This window comes from Nerophis lumbriciformis, linkage group LG07, assembly GCF_033978685.3.
Source record: "Nerophis lumbriciformis linkage group LG07, RoL_Nlum_v2.1, whole genome shotgun sequence".
NCBI classification, from domain to species: Eukaryota; Metazoa; Chordata; class Actinopteri; order Syngnathiformes; family Syngnathidae; genus Nerophis; species Nerophis lumbriciformis.
In genome coordinates, this window is record NC_084554.2 from 14,132,476 (window position 1) to 14,152,500 (window position 20,025).

At 36.9% G+C, this 20,025-nt stretch overlaps 1 protein-coding gene across 3 annotated transcripts in view; it reads right to left on the reverse strand.

Moving 5' to 3' along the window:
• Nucleotides 1-663: 663 nt before the first annotated feature.
• The window catches only part of LOC133609268 (zinc transporter ZIP12-like), a 37,369-nt gene continuing 18,007 nt past the window's right edge, over nt 664-20,025 (reverse strand). For 2 of the 3 annotated variants that reach the window (XM_061964778.2, XM_061964776.1), the window contains exons 9-13: nt 19,010-19,090; nt 14,512-14,587; nt 14,280-14,438; nt 14,023-14,210; nt 664-1,168 (exon numbers count right to left, since the gene is read on the reverse strand). In XM_061964778.2, coding sequence (XP_061820762.1) covers nt 1,031-1,168; nt 14,023-14,210; nt 14,280-14,438; nt 14,512-14,587; nt 19,010-19,090 — 642 coding nt within the window. In that variant the 3' untranslated portion in view covers nt 664-1,030. The remainder of the gene's footprint in view (nt 1,169-14,022; nt 14,211-14,279; nt 14,439-14,511; nt 14,588-19,009; nt 19,091-20,025) is intronic. The other variant, XM_072913419.1, reaches the window with a different exon arrangement.

Genomic DNA, 20,025 nt, shown 5'->3' on the forward strand with positions numbered 1-20,025 from the left:
TTGTGACTCGTTGTGGCCCCCTTGTGGTTTTAAATGCAGCTGCAATTTCAACAGCAGTTTGTTTTAGCAGAGAGCAGACATGATATCCAATAACAATGCTTTTTTTGGAAGGGTGGTGTAGCTTGGTTGGTAGAGCGACCGTGCCAGCAACTTGAGGGTTCCAGGTTCGATCCCCGCTTCCGCCATCCTAGTCACTGCCGTTGTGTCCTTGGGCAAGACACTTTACCCAGTGCCACCCACACTGGTTTAAATGTAACTTAGATATTGGGTTTCACTAGAGAAAAAGCGCTATGTAAATATAATTCACTTCATTTCACTTTTTTCTCTCTCTCGAATGCTTTCAAAGATGAAAACTCTTGAATTTCCTGTTTTGACTTTCTGCTTTCCCATCATTTGACCTCGTGAACAAGTGAGAGTTAAAAAAAACTCTTCCTTCCTCCACCTGGCAGCTTTGCCTTGAAACGACGTGCGTGTGCCAAAACACGGTTCGGAGAACGGGAACCACGCACACAGAAAAAAAAAGGGATTTCCTCAGTGCAGAAGAGCAAAAATAAAACAAAAGACGAGGGACTTCCTGCTATTGTACGAGCGAGACTCAGGAAGGTCAATAAGCGAGGAGGAGACCAAAACAAAAACCAACATTTTTCAGTTTTATTCGTCCCTTTCATTAGATTAGTCAATCACAATTAAGAAATGTTGATCAAAATAATCCTTGACTTCTTTGTTGTTCATGAATCACGTAGTGTTTCTGAAAGTGCTGGCAGTCACAACTTTATTTGGCCCCATGTTGTGGTCATACGGAGAACGAACCGCGGAAAGAACAGGTTAGTTTGTTACGATGGCGCCGCTAAATGATTCTTTCTTTCATTGATAAAAGTACATTTGTATGAATAAATGCCTCAGCCCTAATTATGGACACCTTGGAGTATGGCGTTAAGGCGGAATGATTGTTCTAGCTCGATTGTTGTATAAAGCGACCGACACGACGTAAAGAATCAATACGTCGCACATTAAACAAGGTGCGTCAATGTCAGCCATCTTGAAAGGTGAGCTGATGTTCAAAGAGCGCCAGCAGCAGAAGACACGACCAACCCGACAACAGGCCGACGTTCTGCAGCAGGAAGAGCAGGCGAGGACGGCTACTGCTCACTCGACTCATTTGAGGAAGCTGAGGAAAGACAGAAAGATTTTCCGTTTTTTTTACACTTTTTACTCACACTTGAAATCACTTCTAAACTTTTTTTTTTTTTTTTTTTAGACGATCCCAAGCACTCACTAATCATCAACTACCCAGCAGGCACAAGACATTGATACAACGTTGATTATACATGCATGTCCTTTAAAACTGACTTTAAAACAACGTAGCAAAATAGTTGATGTTTTTAACATTGAATCCATGTTGTTGGTTGGAAAATGACCAAAATTCAATGGTCAAAGCACCATCAAAAAACATGTTGTTTCAACGTTGTATTTGTATTGTATAATATTGGTTGGGAAATGACCAAAATTCAATGGTCAAAGCACCATCAAAAAACATGTTGTTTCAACGTTGTATTTGTATTGTATAATATTGGTTGGGAAATGACCAAATTTCAATAGTCGAATCACCGTCAGAACCCAACATTGATTAAACGTCGTCAAAAAGCATGTTGTTACAACGTTGTATTTGTGTTGTAGAATATTGGTTGGAAAACGACCAAAATTCAATGGTCAAATCAACGTCACAACTTGACATTGAATAAACGTCATCAAAAAGTATGTTGTTTCAACGTTGTATTTTTGTTGTAGAATATTGGTTGAAAACTTACCAAAAATTCAATGGTCAAATCAATGTCAGAACCCAATATTGATTAAACGTCGTCAAAAAGCATGTTGTTTCAATGTTGTATTTGTGTTGTAGAATATTGGTTGGAAAACGACCAAAATTCAATGGTCAAATCAACGTCACAACTTGACATTGAATAAATGTCATCAAAAAGCATGTTTTTTTTTAACATTGTATTTGTGTTGTAGAATATTGGTTGGAAAATTACCAAAAATGCAATGGTCAAATCAACGTCACAACTTGACATTGAATAAACGTCATCAAAAAGCATGTTTTTTTTAGCATTGTATTTGTGTTGTAGAATATTGGTTGGAAAATTACCAAAAATTCAATGGTCAAATCAACGTCAGAACCCAACATTGATTAAATATCGTCAAAAAGCATGTTGTTTCGACGTTGTATTTGTGTTGTAGAATATTGGTTGGAAAATTACCAAAAAATCAACGGTCAAATCAACGTCAAAACCCAACATTGATTAAACGTCGTCAACAAGTATGTTGTTTTAACGTTGTATTTGTGTTGTAGAATATTAGTCGGAAAATGACCAAAATTCAATGGTCAAATCAACGTCACAACTTGACATTGAATAAACGTCATCAAAAAGCATGTTGTTTCAACTTTGTATTTGTGTTGTAGAATATTGGTTGGGAAATTACCAAATTTCAATGGTCAAATCAACGTCACAACCTGACATTGAATAAACGTCATCAAAAAGCTTTTTTTTTTTAACATTGTATTTGTGTTGTAGAATATTGGTTGGAAAATGACCAAAAAATCAATAGTCAAATCAACGTCAGAACCCAACATTGATTAAACGTCATCAAAAAGCATGTTGTTTCAACGTTGTATTTGTGTTGTAGAATATTGGTTGGAAAACGGCCAAAATTCAATGGTCAAGTCAATGTCACAATTTGACATTGAATAAATGTCGTCAAAAAGCATGTTGTTTCAACGTTGTATTTGTGGTACATAAAATTGGTTGAGAAATTACCAAAAATTCAATGGTCAAATCAACGTCAAAACCCAACATTGATTAAACGTCATCAACAAGTATGTTGTTTCAACATTGTATTTGTGTTGTAGAATATTGGTTGGAAAATTACCAAGAATTCAATGTTCAAATCATCGTCAGAACCCAAAATTGATTAACCGTCATCAAAAAGCATTTTGTTTCAAAATTGTATTTGTGTTGTAGAATATTGGTTGGAAAACGACCAAAATTCAATGGTCAAATCAACGTCACAACTTGACATTGAACAATTGTCATCAAAAAGCATGTTGTTTCAACGTTGTATTTGTGTTATATAATATTGGTTGGAAAATTACCAAAAATTCAATGGTCAAATCAACGTCACAACTTGACATTGAACAATTGTCATCAAAAAGCATGTTGTTTCAACGTTGTATTTGTGTTATATAATATTGGTTGGAAAATTACCAAAAATTCAATGGTCAAATCAACGTCACAATTTGACATTGAATAAACGTCATCAAAAAGCTTTTTTTTTTTAACATTGTATTTGTGTTGTAGAATATTGGTTGGAAAACGGCCAAAATTCAATGGTCAAGTCAATGTCACAATTTGACATTGAATAAATGTCGTCAAAAAGCATGTTGTTTCAACGTTGTATTTGTGGTACGTAAAATTGGTTGAGAAATTACCAAAAATTCAATGGTCAAATCAACGTCAAAACCCAACATTGATTAAACGTCATCAACAAGTATGTTGTTTCAACATTGTATTTGTGTTGTAGAATATTGGTTGGAAAATTACCAAGAATTCAATGTTCAAATCATCGTCAGAACCCAAAATTGATTAACCGTCATCAAAAAGCATTTTGTTTCAAAATTGTATTTGTGTTGTAGAATATTGGTTGGAAAACGACCAAAATTCAATGGTCAAATCAACGTCACAACTTGACATTGAACAATTGTCATCAAAAAGCATGTTGTTTCAACGTTGTATTTGTGTTATATAATATTGGTTGGAAAATTACCAAAAATTCAATGGTCAAATCAACGTCACAATTTGACATTGAATAAACGTCATCAAAAAGCTTTTTTTTTTTAACATTGTATTTGTGTTGTAGAGTACTGGTTGGAAAATTACCAAAAAATCAATGTTCAAATCAACGTCAGAACCCAACATTGATTAAACGTCATCAAAAAGCATGTTGTTTCAACGTTGTATTTGTGTTGTAGAATATTGGTTGAGAAATTACCAAAAATTCAATGGTCAAATCAACGTCAAAACCCAACATTGATTAAACGTCGTCAAAGAGCATGTTGTTTCAACGTCGTATTTGTGTTGTAGAATATTGGTCGGAAAATGACCAAAATTCAATGGTCAAATCAACGTCACAACTTGACATTGAATAAACGTCATCAAAAAGCATGGTGTTTCAACGTTGTGTTTGTGTTGTAGAATATTGGTTGGGAAATGACCACATTTCAAAGGTCAAATGAATGTCACAACCTGACATTGAATAAACGTCATCAAAAAGCATGTTTTTTTTTAACATTGTATTTGTGTTGTAGAATATTGGTTGGAAAATTACCACAAAAAAAATCAATGGTCAAATCAACGTCAGAACCCAACATTGATTAAACGTCATCAACAAGTATGTTGTTTTAACGTTGTATTTGTGTTGTAAAATATTGGTTGGAAAACGACCAAAATTCAATGGTCAAATCAACGTCACAACCTGACACTGAATAAACGTCATCAAAAAGCATGTTGTTTCAACGTTGTATTTGTGTTATATAATATTGGTTGAGAAATTACCAAAAATTCAATGGTCAAATCAACGACAAAACCCAACATTGATTAAACGTCGTTAAAAAGCATGTTGTTTCAACGTTGTATTTGTGTTGTAGAATATCGGTCGGAAAATGACCAAAATTCAATGGTCAAATCAACGTCACAATTTGACATTGAATAAACGTCATCAAAAAGCATGTTGTTTCAATATTATATTTGTGTTGTAGGATATTGGTGGGGAAATTACCAAAAATGCAATGGTCAAATCAACGTCAGAACCCAACATTGATTAAACGTCGTTAAAAAGCATGTTGTTTCAACGTTGTATTTGTGTTGTAGAATATTGGTTGGGAAATGACCAAATTTCAATGGTCAAATCAACGTCACCACCTGACATTGAATAAACGTCATCAAAAAGCAAGTTTTTTTTTAAACATTGTATTTGTGTTGTAGAATATTGGTTGGAAAATTACCAAAAATTCAATGGTCAAATCAACGTCAGAACCCAACATTGATTAAATGTCATCAACAAGTATGTTGTTTCAACGTTGTATTGGTGTTGTAGAATATTGGTTGGAAAATGACCAAAAATTCAATGGTCAAATGAATGTCAAAACCCAACATTGATTAAACGTCGTCAACAAATATGTTAGTTCAACGTTGTTTTGTATTGTAAATTATTGGTTGGAAAATTACCAAAAATTCAATGGTCAAATAAATGTCGAAACCCAACACTGATTAAATGTCATCATCAAGTATGTTCGTCCAAAATTGTATTTGAGTTGTAGAATATTGGTTGGAAAACGACCAAAATTCAATAGTCAACTCAACGTCACAACTTGACATTGAATAAATGTCGTCAAAAAACATGTTGTTTCAACGTTGTATTTGTGTTGTAGAATATTGGTTGGAAAATAACCAAAAATTCAATGGTCAAATCAACGTCAAAACCCAACATTGATTAAACGTCGTCAACAAATATGTTAGTTCAACGTTGTTTTGTGTTGTAAAATATTGGTTGGAAAACGACCAAAATTTAATGGTCAAATCAACGTCACAACTTGGCATTGAATAAATGTCGTCAAAAAGCATGTTGTTTCAATATTGTATTTGTGTTGTAGAACATTGGTTGGGAAATGACCAAAATTCAATGGTCAAATCAACGTCAGAACCCAACATTGATTAAACGTCATCAAAAAGCATGTTGTTTCATCGTTGTATTTGTGTTGTAGAATATTGGTTGGAAAACGACCAAAATTCAATGGTCAAGTCAACGTCACAACTTGACATTGAATAAACGTCATCAAAAAGCATGTTTTTTTTAACATTGTATTTGTGTTGTAGAATATTGGTTGGAAAAATACCAAAAATTCAATGGTCAAATCAACGTCAGAACCCAACATTGATTAAACATCGTCAAAAAGCATGTTGTTTCAACGTTGTATTTGTGTTGTAGAATATTGGTTGGAAAACGGCCAAAATTCAATGGTCAAGTCAATGTCACAACTTGGCATTGAATAAATGTCATCAAAAAGCATGTTGTTTCAACATTGTATTGGTGTTGTAGAATATTGGTTGGAAAATTACCAAGAATTCAATGTTCAAATCATCGTCAGAACCCAAAATTGATTAACCGTCATCAAAAAGCATTTTGTTTCAAAATTGTATTTGTGTTGTAGAATATTGGTTGGAAAACGACCAAAATTCAATGGTCAAATCAACGTCACAACTTGACATTGAACAATTGTCATCAAAAAGCATGTTGTTTCAACGTTGTATTTGTGTTATATAATATTGGTTGGAAAATTACCAAAAATTCAATGGTCAAATCAACGTCACAACTTGACATTGAACAATTGTCATCAAAAAGCATGTTGTTTCAACGTTGTATTTGTGTTATATAATATTGGTTGGAAAATTACCAAAAATTCAATGGTCAAATCAACGTCACAATTTGACATTGAATAAACGTCATCAAAAAGCTTTTTTTTTTTAACATTGTATTTGTGTTGTAGAGTACTGGTTGGAAAATTACCAAAAAATCAATGTTCAAATCAACGTCAGAACCCAACATTGATTAAACGTCATCAAAAAGCATGTTGTTTCAACGTTGTATTTGTGTTGTAGAATATTGGTTGAGAAATTACCAAAAATTCAATGGTCAAATCAACGTCAAAACCCAACATTGATTAAACGTCGTCAAAGAGCATGTTGTTTAAACGTCGTATTTGTGTTGTAGAATATTGGTCGGAAAATGACCAAAATTCAATGGTCAAATCAACGTCACAACTTGACATTGAATAAACGTCATCAAAAAGCATGGTGTTTCAACGTTGTGTTTGTGTTGTAGAATATTGGTTGGGAAATGACCACATTTCAAAGGTCAAATGAATGTCACAACCTGACATTGAATAAACGTCATCAAAAAGCATGTTTTTTTTTAACATTGTATTTGTGTTGTAGAATATTGGTTGGAAAATTACCAAAAAAAAATCAATGGTCAAATCAACGTCAGAACCCAACATTGATTAAACGTCATCAACAAGTATGTTGTTTTAACGTTGTATTTGTGTTGTAGAATATTGGTTGGAAAACGACCAAAATTCAATGGTCAAATCAACGTCACAACCTGACACTGAATAAACGTCATCAAAAAGCATGTTGTTTCAACGTTGTATTTGTGTTATATAATATTGGTTGAGAAATTACCAAAAATTCAATGGTCAAATCAACGACAAAACCCAACATTGATTAAACGTCGTTAAAAAGCATGTTGTTTCAACGTTGTATTTGTGTTGTAGAATATCGGTCGGAAAATGACCAAAATTCAATGGTCAAATCAACGTCACAATTTGACATTGAATAAACGTCATCAAAAAGCATGTTGTTTCAATATTATATTTGTGTTGTAGGATATTGGTGGGGAAATTACCAAAAATGCAATGGTCAAATCAACGTCAGAACCCAACATTGATTAAACGTCGTTAAAAAGCATGTTGTTTCAACGTTGTATTTGTGTTGTAGAATATTGGTTGGGAAATGACCAAATTTCAATGGTCAAATCAACGTCACCACCTGACATTGAATAAACGTCATCAAAAAGCAAGTTTTTTTTTAAACATTGTATTTGTGTTGTAGAATATTGGTTGGAAAATTACCAAAAATTCAATGGTCAAATCAACGTCAGAACCCAACATTGATTAAATGTCATCAACAAGTATGTTGTTTCAACGTTGTATTGGTGTTGTAGAATATTGGTTGGAAAATGACCAAAAATTCAATGGTCAAATGAATGTCAAAACCCAACATTGATTAAACGTCGTCAACAAATATGTTAGTTCAACGTTGTTTTGTATTGTAAAATATTGGTTGGAAAATTACCAAAAATTCAATGGTCAAATAAATGTCGAAACCCAACACTGATTAAATGTCATCATCAAGTATGTTCGTCCAAAATTGTATTTGAGTTGTAGAATATTGGTTGGAAAACGACCAAAATTCAATAGTCAACTGAACGTCACAACTTGACATTGAATAAATGTCGTCAAAAAACATGTTGTTTCAACGTTGTATTTGTGTTGTAGAATATTCGTTGGAAAATAACCAAAAATTCAATGGTCAAATTAATGTCAAAACCCAACATTGATTAAACGTCGTCAACAAATATGTTAGTTCAACGTTGTTTTGTGTTGTAAAATATTGGTTGGAAAACGACCAAAATTTAATGGTCAAATCAACGTCACAACTTGGCATTGAATAAATGTCGTCAAAAAGCATGTTGTTTCAATATTGTATTTGTGTTGTAGAACATTGGTTGGGAAATGACCAAAATTCAATGGTCAAATCAACGTCAGAACCCAACATTGATTAAACGTCATCAAAAAGCATGTTGTTTCATCGTTGTATTTGTGTTGTAGAATATTGGTTGGAAAACGACCAAAATTCAATGGTCAAGTCAACGTCACAACTTGACATTGAATAAACGTCATCAAAAAGCATGTTTTTTTTAACATTGTATTTGTGTTGTAGAATATTGGTTGGAAAATTACCAAAAATTCAATGGTCAAATCAACGTCAGAACCCAACATTGATTAAACATCGTCAAAAAGCATGTTGTTTCAACGTTGTATTTGTGTTGTAGAATATTGGTTGGAAAACGGCCAAAATTCAATGGTCAAGTCAATGTCACAACTTGGCATTGAATAAATGTCGTCAAAAAGCATGTTGTTTCAACGTTGTATTTGTGTTGTAGAATATTGGTTGGGAAATGACCAAAATTCAATGGTCAATTTAATGTCAGAACCTGACATTGAACAAACATAATCAAAAAGCATGTTGCTTCAAACGTTGTATTTGTGTTGTAGAATATTGGTCGGAAAATTACCAAAAATTCAATGGTCAAATCAATATCGAAACCCAACACTGATTAAACGTTATCATCAAGTATGCTAGTCCAAAGTTGTATTTGAGTTGTAGAATATTGGTTGGAAAACGACCAAAATTCAATGGTCAACTCAACGTCACAACTTGACATTGAATAAATGTCGTCAAAAAGAATGTTGTTTCAACGTTGTATTTGTGTTGTAGAATATTGGTTGGGAAATGACCAATTTTCAAAGGTTAAATCAACGTCAGAACCCAACGTTGATTAAACATCGTCAAAAAGAATGTTGTTTCAACATTGTATTTGTGTTGTATAATATTGGTTGGAAAACGGCCAAAATTCAATGGTCAAATCAACGTCACAACTTGACATTGAATAAACGGCATCAAAAAGCATGTTGTTTCAACATTGTATATGTGTTGTAGAATATTGGTTGAAAACATACCAAAAATTCAATGGTCAAATCAATGTCAGAACCCAATATTGATTAAACGTCATCAAAAAGCATGTTGTTTCAAAATTAGGTTTGAGTTGCTCAACGTCATGGTCTAATTCAACAAGTTCTCAATGTTGTTTTAATGTCTTGTGCCTGCTGGGTAATCGATCAATCAATTAATCAATCACACTTTACTTCTTAATTATAAATTTTGTATTCCATCATAATAGTGCATCTTGGTTTTTATTGGACAGGGCCCAATATTAAAAACACAACCAAGTAATGAAGAAAACTAATAACTATTGTAAAAAGGAAAACAACTTTAAATGTTGACAATAATAATGTCTTTAAAAATGAGTGATTCATTAATTATGATGTGTAATTAATGGATGTATTTTTATTTTTATTTTAGTCATGTCATTTACCAAAAATAAACATGGCTGGCTATAGGTTACAAAAAATGTGACTTATACTACAGAGCGACTTATATATGTTTTTTTCCTTCTTTATTATGCATTTTCGGCCGGTGCGACTTATACTCCGGAGCGACTTATAGTCCGAAAACTATGGTAAGTTTAAGTCTAAGTCTCCATGGCAGAAGCGTATTAGAAAGTATCCAGTAACAACTGTGTCCGCATCGTCAAATTTACTGCTTCATAAGCTTAATTTGATGAGTTATTTTGGCCACAATTACTATTTCCCTTCAACTTAAAGACAACCTAAGTTCATTCCGGACAGTTAATAATAAACAAATGAATTTTTATACCTTCCATTGGTTTCTTTTTTGATCAAGCTTTTCCTAACAAGCCACACTATTGTTGTGCCGATGGCGAGACAACTTCTAAATTACAGGTGTACAGAAACAATTATGTTAGAGATTTAAAAAATTGATTAACGCAATTAGAAAACATAACGCATCAAATATGACTGTAATTAATTACTGATATTTTACACTCCTAATTATAATAACTCACAAATTCCCATAGTAATGTCAAATTGGTTTGCTAACCTCAAATGTACACACAACTGTCATATTTCCACGAAGCTCTGACCTACTTCCTGTTCCTACAGCACTAAGCCTTTTGGGTAATGGAGTATATAAACATTTACTTCCTAGTTTACATTTATAGATATATTCATTTAACCTGTATTTATCCAGAGTAGGACAATTAAGAGCATAATTTCATTAGCAATGCAGACCGAGCAAAGAGGCAGCGTTTACATGTTAGAGATGTTGAAGTGTGATGATAATCTCTCATCGTCTCTCATTTACCAACAACATTTAGCGCTATGGATCGCTCTCAGCAGTTCAGAAATGATCTTAATGTGCTGAATAATAATAATAATAATAATAATAATGCTGAATAATGCTGTATAATAGAATGTATTTATATTATTCACATGTAAAAATACCTTAATGTTTATTGTCTATTGTGAGCGAACTGTGGTGCTGAATTTCCCCCAGGGATCAATAAAGTACTTTCTATTCTAGTCTATTATATACCGTACAACCCTAATGTGTGGTATAAAATGAGTAAAACATCAATACAGTATTTGTTTTTCTACTTTTTGAGGTCAATGTTACAACGAGGGCTGGAAAAGTAATGAAAAAAATCCTAAAAATCACAAGTTGATTCAGCGTTATTGGAAAAGGAACGCCACAAATTATGCAAACTTTTGCAGCAACTCTCTGAAAAAAGGCCTCAACAATCACAAAAAATAAGCCTGCAAAATCCTGATAAGATAATATGCGGAGTGGCAAAAAAAAGAATCCGACAAAACGTCAGACGTGTGAAAACTAGAGATGCCCGATAATGGCATTTTTGCCAATAACCGATATTCCGATACTGTCCAACTCTTAATTACCGATTCCGATATCAACCGATACCGATATATACAGTCGTGGAATTAACACATTTTATGCCTAATTTTGTTGTGATGCCCCGCTGGATGCATTAAACAATGTAACAAGGTTTTCCAAAATAAATCAACTCAAGTTATGGAAAAAAATGCCAACATGGCACTGCCATATTTATTATTGAAGTCACAAAGTGCATTATTTTTTTTAACATGCCTCAAAACAGCAGCTTGGAATTTGGGACAAGCTCTCCCTGAGAGAGCATGAGGAGGTTCAGGTGGGCGGGGTTGAGGTTGGGGTGTATATTGTAGCGTCCCGGAAGAGTTAGTGCTGCAAGGGGTTCTGGGTATTTGTTCTGTTGTGTTTATGTTGTGTTACGGTGCGGATGTTCTCCAGAAATGTGTTTGTCATTCTTGTTTGGTATGGGTTCTGTTGCGTCGGACCAGTTCTTCCTTCAAGGGAATCTAAGTTACTGGTCAATCCCAAGTTCTTTAGATGACATATATGCTGAGTAAGAAGGACCATCAAGACAGTTTTGGAATATTATCAAGTTTTACTGAAAGTTTCAGGAGAACCACCTAGACCAATACATTCATACCGGCTTCCTAAGTTGTTCTGGCATTCCAACGGAAAAGGCAACTCATTTCACACAAAGAAAACCCCTCCACCCCCGACCCTGTCTAAAGAAACTGGTAGAATACACAGAGGAGTAATACTAGCTTCTCTGAACATGGCTATGTAAAAAGAAAGAACTCTTAATCATATCTGCATCCTTTCCACAGTTCACAGTGTGGCACATACAGGTAAAAGCCAGTAAATTAGAATATTTTGAAAAACTTGATTTATTTCAGTAATTGCATTCAAAAGGTGTAACTTGTACATTATATTTATTCATTGCACACAGACTGATGCATTCAAATGTTTATTTCATTTAATTTTGATGATTTGAAGTGGCAACAAATGAAAATCCAAAATTCCGTGTGTCACAAAATTAGAATATTGTGTAAGGGTTAAATTTTGAAGACACCTGGTGCCACAAACTAATCAGCTGATTAACTCAAAACACCTGCAAAGGGCTTTAAATGGTCTCTCAGTCCAGTTCTGAAGCCTACACAAACATGGGGAAGACTTCAGATTTGACAGCTGTCCAAAAGGCAACCATCGACACATTGCACAAGGAGGGAAAGACACAAAAGGTTATTGCTGAAGAGGCTGGCTGTTCTCAGAGCTCTGTGTCCAAACACATTAATGGAGAGGCAAAGGGAAGGAAAAACTGTGGTCAGAAAAAGTGTACAAGCGATAGGGATCACCGCGCCCTGGTCAAGATTGTGAAAAAAAACCCATTCAAAAATGTGGGGGAGATTCAGAAGGAGTGGACAGCTGCTGGAGTCAGTGCTTCAAGATCCACCACCAAGAGACGCTTGAAAGACATGGGTTTCAACTGCCGAATACCTCTTGTCAAGCCACTGTTGACCAAGAAACAGCGCAAAAAGCGTCTCACCTGGGCTAAGGAAAAAAATAGCTGGACTGCTGCTGAGTGGTCCAAAGTCATGTTTTCTGACGAAAGCAAATTTTGCATTTCCTTTGGAAATCGAGGTCCCAGAGTCTGGAGGAAGACAGGAGAGGCACAGGATCCACGTTGCCTGAAGTCTAGTGTAAAGTTTCCACCATCAGTGATGGTTTGGGGTGCCATGTCATCTGCTGGTGTCGGTCCACTCTGTTTCCTGAGATCCAGGGTCAACGCAGCCGTCTACCAGCAAGTTTTAGAGCACTTCATGCTTCCTGCTGCTGACCTGCTCTATGGAGATGGAGATTTCAAGTTCCGACAGGACTTGGCGCCTGCACACAGCGCAAAATCTACCCGTGCCTGGTTTACGGACCATGGTATTTCTGTTCTAAATTGGCCCGCCAACTCCCCTGACCTTAGCCCCATAGAAAATCTGTGGGGTATTGTGAAAAGGAAGATGCAGAATGCCAGACCCAAAAACGCAGAAGAGTTGAAGGCCACTATCAGAGCAACCTGGGCTCTCATAACACCTGAGCAGTGCCAGAAACTCATCGACTCCATGCCACGCCGCATTAACGCAGTAATTGAGGCAAAAGGAGCTCCAATTGAGTATTGTACATGCTCATATTTTTCATTTTCATACTTTTCAGTTGGCCAACATTTCTAAAAATCCCTTTTTTGTATTAGCCTTAAGTAATATTCTAATTTTGTGACACACGGAATTTTGGATTTTCATTTGTTGCCACTTCAAATCATCAAAATTAAATGAAATAAACATTTGAATGCATCAGTCTGTGTGCAATGAATAAATATAATGTACAAGTTACACCTTTTGAATGCAATTACTGAAATAAATCAAGTTTTTCAAAATATTCTAATTTACTGGCTTTTACCTGTATTTGTAACAGTGTTAAAATTGTTTATACGGCCACCCTCAGTGTGACCTGTATGGCTGTTGACCAAGTATGCTTTGCATTCACTTGTGTGTGAATAGATATTATGTGATTGGGCCGGCACGCAAAGGCAGTGCCTTTAAGGTTTATTGGCGCTCTGTACTTCTCCCTACGTCCGTGTACACAACTGCGTTTAAAAAGTCATACATATTACTTTTTGAAACCGATACTGATAATTTCCGATATCACATTTTAAAGCATTTATCGGCCGATAATATCGGCAGCCCGATATTATCGGACATCTCTAATGAAAACTATGACTTGTGTAACTTGTCGTGTTTTGTGTAAAAATACTCACCATTTCCACCAGCGACACGTAGAGGAAAATGCCAGCGGTGACGGCGAAGATCCACTGCTGCACCTCCATCTGGCCGGAAACAAAGAGCCCGATGTAGAGGCCCATGAAGGCGGTCAGGGCGCTGACCAAGTTCATGAGCGCCGCCGTCTTTACGGGCAGTCCAGAACTCAGCAGCACCGCAAAGTCTCCTTCGCAGGCGAGATCACGTCAATAAAGCCAAAGTGCTGGGAAAGAAAAACGCGTCAAAGACCTCTCACCCATCTCGTGTGGGACCTCGTGGCACAGGATGGCCACGGTCGTCGCCATGCCGGTCTCGGGCGACGAGGAGAAGGCGGCGCCGATGACCAGCCCGTCGGCAAAATTATGAAGGCTGTCGCCCACAATCACCATGATGGCGAGCAGAGGAATGCCTGGTCCTGAAAGAACCCCAAAAAGAACATCAGCTATCATAAAGAAGGGCGCCATATTGCATTTATGTGTGGATCTTACTCTGCCGTGAAGACTCCCGTGTGTTTGCGTGCTCGGGAGATACTTCTGCACAGTCCAGGCCATCTACTGGTCCCTGCTGGAAACAGGTGTGAAACACCAGTCGGTCATAGCTAATGTCCACACAGTATAATCCAGTGGTTCTTAAACCTGGGTTCGATCGAACCCTAGGGGTTCGGTGAGTCGGTCTCAGGGGTTCGACGAAGGTCAAGACACGCCCGACTCATCGTGTAAATAAAAACTCAAGTTATCACACAACTCTTATGCTTAAAGGCCATTGCTATAGTTGTTATCAATTGTGCTGAAGTTGTACACGGCGTGGCGAAGTTGGTAGAGTGGCTGTGCCAGCAATCGGAGAGTTGCTGGTTACTGGGGTTCAACCCCCACCTTCTACCATCCTAGTCACGTCCGTTGTGTCCTTGGGCAAGACACTTCACCCCTTGCTCCTGATGGCTGCTGGTTAGCGCCTTGCATGGCAGCTCCCGCCATCAGTGTGTGAATGTGTGTGTGAATGGGTGAATGTGGAAATACTGTCAAAGCGCTTTGAGTACCTTGAGGATAGAAAAGCGCTATACAAGTATAACCCATTTATTTATTTACTTTTCTATCTGTGCAAAGGCACAACTTGTAATCTTGCTTTGCGATTTGTCTCGTGTCAGCAGTTTGTTTCCAGACCATGCCTGCTGACAGCCAAGGACGGACATCGAGTACCTCAACGCAGAAGAAACAGAGATAGGGTGAAATCACAAGTGTCAGCACATTTCCAATCTGAATAATCACGTGTTGTGTCTACTGGGGCCGTCCTTGCCAACCTTGAGACCTCCAATTTCGGGAGGTGGGGGGGGGGTGTGGTCGGGGGTGGGGCGGGGGCGTGGTTGGGGGCGTTTTTAAGAGGGGAGGAGTATATATATATAGCTAGAATTCACTGAAAGTCACGTATTTCATATATATATATATATATATATATTTATTTTATTATATATATATATATATAAATAAGAGAAATACTTAAATTTCAATGTTCATTTATTTACACATATACACACACATAACACTCATCTACTCATTGTTGAGTTAAGGGTTGAATTGTCCATCCTTGTCTAATCGCTGTCACTATTTTTCTAACCATGCTGAACACCCTCTCTGATGATGCATTCTGCTTCTTCTCCTTGTTGTGTGCGCAGTTGTGCACTGCACTCTCTAAAAGCCGTAGATGTTATTGTCACATATGCATGTACAGTAGATGGCAGTATTGTCCTGTTTAAGAGTGTCACAACATTGCTGTTTACGGCAGACGAATTGCTTTACGGTAGACGAAAACGTGACTGCTGTTGTGTGTTGTTGTCGCGCTGGGAGGACGTTAATGAAACTGCCTAACAATAAACCCACATAAGAAACCAAGAACTCGCCCTCGATCATTCTACAGTTATAATGTGATTGGGCAGGCACGCTGTTTATATTGTGGGAAAGCGGACGTGAAAACAGGCTGTCGACACGTCACTCAGGTCCGCAGCTGGAGGCCACGCACCCTCCAGCTCCGCCTGAATTTCGGGAGATTTTCCAGAGAAAATTTGTCCCGGGAGGTTTTCGGGAGAGGCGCTGAATTTCGGGAGTCTCCCGGAAAATCCGGGAGGGTTGGCAAGTATGACTGGGACTGCTTGCATTCCCCCTCCCTTCAGAAGCAGTCTCAGTGATGTTAACTAGGGACCTCCCGAATAAATAGAGGAGCACGTGGGACTGTACCTCAGAGCGTAGGGTGAAACTGTAACTGAGAGTGCAGCCCAATACGTCTCTCCTCATGAGTAAAATTCAACTCTGTCTTGATTCCTTCTTCTTGTCTTGTGTAATAGATAGTTCGGTGTTTGAACCTGACAGTAATTTGTTGTGAGTTCATGTTGGTTTTGTTCTTGGAACAAGGTGATGTTCATGCACGGTTCATTTTGTGCACCAGTAAAAAAAAACATATAACTTTGTCTTGAATTAAAAAAATATATACAGTATATAATAATATTTTTCACTAAAGAAGGGTTCGGTGAACGCGCATTTGAAACTGGTGTGGTTCGGTACCTCCAACAAGGTTAAGAACCACTGGTATAATCAATAAACACACTGCAAAAAGTCAGTGTTCAAAAACAAGAAAAAAAAATACAAAAATTAGGGGTATTTTATTTGAACTAAGCAAAATTATCTGGCAATAGAACTAGAAAATTGGGCTTGTCAAGATTTTCCAAAACAAGTAAAATTAGCTAACCTCAATGAACCCAAAAATACCTTAAAATAAGTATATTCTCACTAATAACAAGTGCACTTTTCTTGGTTGAAAAAAAAGAGACTCTTTTGCTCAATATGTTGAAAAATATTCTTAAATGAAGTAAATGCTAGTGCCATTATCTTGACATAATGATATGCGCTCGACATGATTTTTTTTTCATGCTTGAAGTAAGAAATTATTACTTTAAAAAAGCAGTTTTGTACTTGTGAGTGTTTATGACACAGCTTTGCAACAGTTGATATTCTAGTTTCAAGCATGTTTTACTCAATATAGGTCATAAAATCTCAGCAACAAGCGGTAATATCTTACTGGGATCATTTAGGACCAAAACCCTGAAAACAAGTAAAACACTCTAACATAAAATCTGCTTAGTGAGAAGAATTATCTTATCAAACAGAAAATAAGCGAATATCACCCTTATTTGAGATATTTAATCTTACTTAAATTTCAGTTTTTGAATGTTGATATTTTTCTGAGGTAAATATCAACATTAACTTTTTCCACAGGCTAATAAATTTGAAAATAAAATAACAATGAATAAACCAACCATTCAGGACTTTAAACTGCTCAGTTTGCAACACACTGATCTAATCTGATGTGACCAAGCCAGATGCCTGACATCTTCTCTTGGATGCTAGTTCATTAATGTCAGGGCTCAGGCTTTGAGCTGAGGCAACCTTCATTATCGAACGAAGTTGTTCATCAGTCATTATACCTCATAGTCCACCCGGACCACGGTTTTGGGGCGTGCTTTAAAAGGCACTGCGTTTATCGTCCTCACGAGCTGTCGTCACATCTGCTTTTCATCCATTCCAACAAAGTGGCGGCCCGATCACAAAATATGTGCGACTTCAGCACGCACACACACGTGAATGCAAGGCATACTTGACCAACAGCGATACAGGTTACACTGGCGGTGCCCGTATAAATAACTTTAACACTGTTAGAAATATACGCCACACTGGCAATCCACACCAAACAAGAATGACAAACACATTTCGGGAGAACATCCGCACTGTAACACAACATAAACACAACAAAACAAATACCCAGAATCCAATGCAGCTCTAACTCTTTCGGACTGCAATATACACCCCCGCTACCACCAACCCCCCCCCCCTCCGTGCGTCGGTTGAGGCGGGCGGGGTTGGGGGGGCGGGGGTGTATATTTGGCCCGCGGGCTAGAGTTTGACACCCATGATTTAGCTCATTCACGTAAGAGAATAGCAGAATGAGTCCATCGCCAGCCAAGGACGTTAAAATTATATCAAAACGGCAGACATGTATCCATAAAAATATGAAGAAGCTGCTGAGAGTTTTTCATGGAGAAGCAGCTTAAAGGAGATACTGCAGTCCACTTTTCAAGGTAAATGTACATTATTATTACATTACTTCATACAACTGCTGTTAGTAATACATTCTATGGTATTGTTTTTCATACAATACTTCTTATTTAAATGTTTGTTATTTTTAAAAAAGGTATGTTACATGTTAAAATTGTGAAGTGAAGTGAATTATATTTATATAGCGCTTTTTCTCTAGTGACTCAAAGCGCTTTACATAGTGAAACCCAATATCTAAATTACATTTAAACCAGTGTGGGTGGCACTGGGAGCAGGTGGGTAAAGTGTCTTGCCCAAGGACACAACGGCAGTGACTAGGATGGCGGAAGCGGGGATCAAACCTGGAACCCTCAAGTTGCTGGTACGGCCACTCTACCAACCGAGCTATACCGCTAATTGTGCTGTTTTGAGGTGGCCGAGCACCATTACAATTTTGATGAGTTACGAGTTCGGTCATAGAACAAATTTATCTCGTAAGTTGAGGTTCTTCTGTATATGTTTCACATCAATCGGTAATATATTGAAGAAAAATAAATGCCTTCTGAGTGGTTTATTCACCATCATTTGACTTGAAATGGATTGTTGTGGGTTGGAGAGCAAACTGGTCGAGACTGAATCCGCTGGTTGCAACACTTCTCATTCTTCAGCATCCTACATGTTCTTTACTCCCTCGCATGCCATTTCTTACATAAGACGAGAGCAGCAGTATTGATTTAGTCTCGTATTTGCAGGAATACACAAAAACAATACCTTCTGTTTCTTTTGTGACATCAGGTGAATGAAAAAAAAATGTTCGATACCAGTGGCAATGAGCTACTTCTAGACATCCGAAAATGTTTGTGACTGACGCTAAAGGTGGTCAAATGTACGCGTTGAGAAGCCTTACCAGCTGCACGGTGGACATGGACTTGTCTCTCTGGGACTGAGCATTGCAGTGGAGCTCTAAAGGAACATCACCTGAGTGGGTCTGGAGAGAAAAAATTATCAACTGTGCAAAAATATTCTCTAAACCAGGGGTGTCCAAACTACGGCCCGCCCGACGACGTCTTCAAATTGGCCCGCTAGACATCATGAGTTTAATAAAGAATCTTGCCTGCAGAAGGATTGCATTCATTTAAAAAGTCGAACACTTTGGTTGCTACAATTTTGTCAACATGAATTTTCCTAGTCAATTACCTTCTTTATCCATTCAATGTGCAGTGTTTATTTATATGGCCCAATGTAAACAACCTTCCCAAGTCATGGTGCAAAAAATTTTTTAAAAATCCAACCAACAAAAAATGTCAGCAGACACCATAAAAAATTCTAAATTACACCCATTTACATCATTATAAAGCATGATGGGAAAAATGCAAAACACTCTCCACGCTTATCTATGTTTGGCACATTTTAGCTGATTGATATTTCTGATTGATTACAAAACTTTAAGGAGATCCTCACGGAAGTAAACAAAGTAAAAGTCTAACTTTCACATACCGTATATTTCGGAGTATAAGTCGCTCCGGAGTATAAGTCGCTCCGGAGTATAAGTCGCACCGGCCGAAAATGCACAATAAAGAAGGAAAAAAACATATATAAGTCGCACTGGAGTATAAGTCGCATTTTTGGGGGGAAATTTATTTGATTAAACCCAACACCAAGAATAGATATTTGAAAGGCAATTTAAAATAAATAAAGAATAGTGAACAACAGGCTGAATAAGTGTATGTTATATGAGGCATAAATAACCAACTGAGAAGGTGCCTGGTATGTTAACGTAACATATTATGGTAAGAGTCATTCAAATAACTATAACATATAGAACATGCTATACGTTTACCAAACAATCTGTCACTCCTAATCGCTAAATCCCATGAAATCTTATACGTCTAGTCTCTTACGTGAATGAGCTAAATAATATTA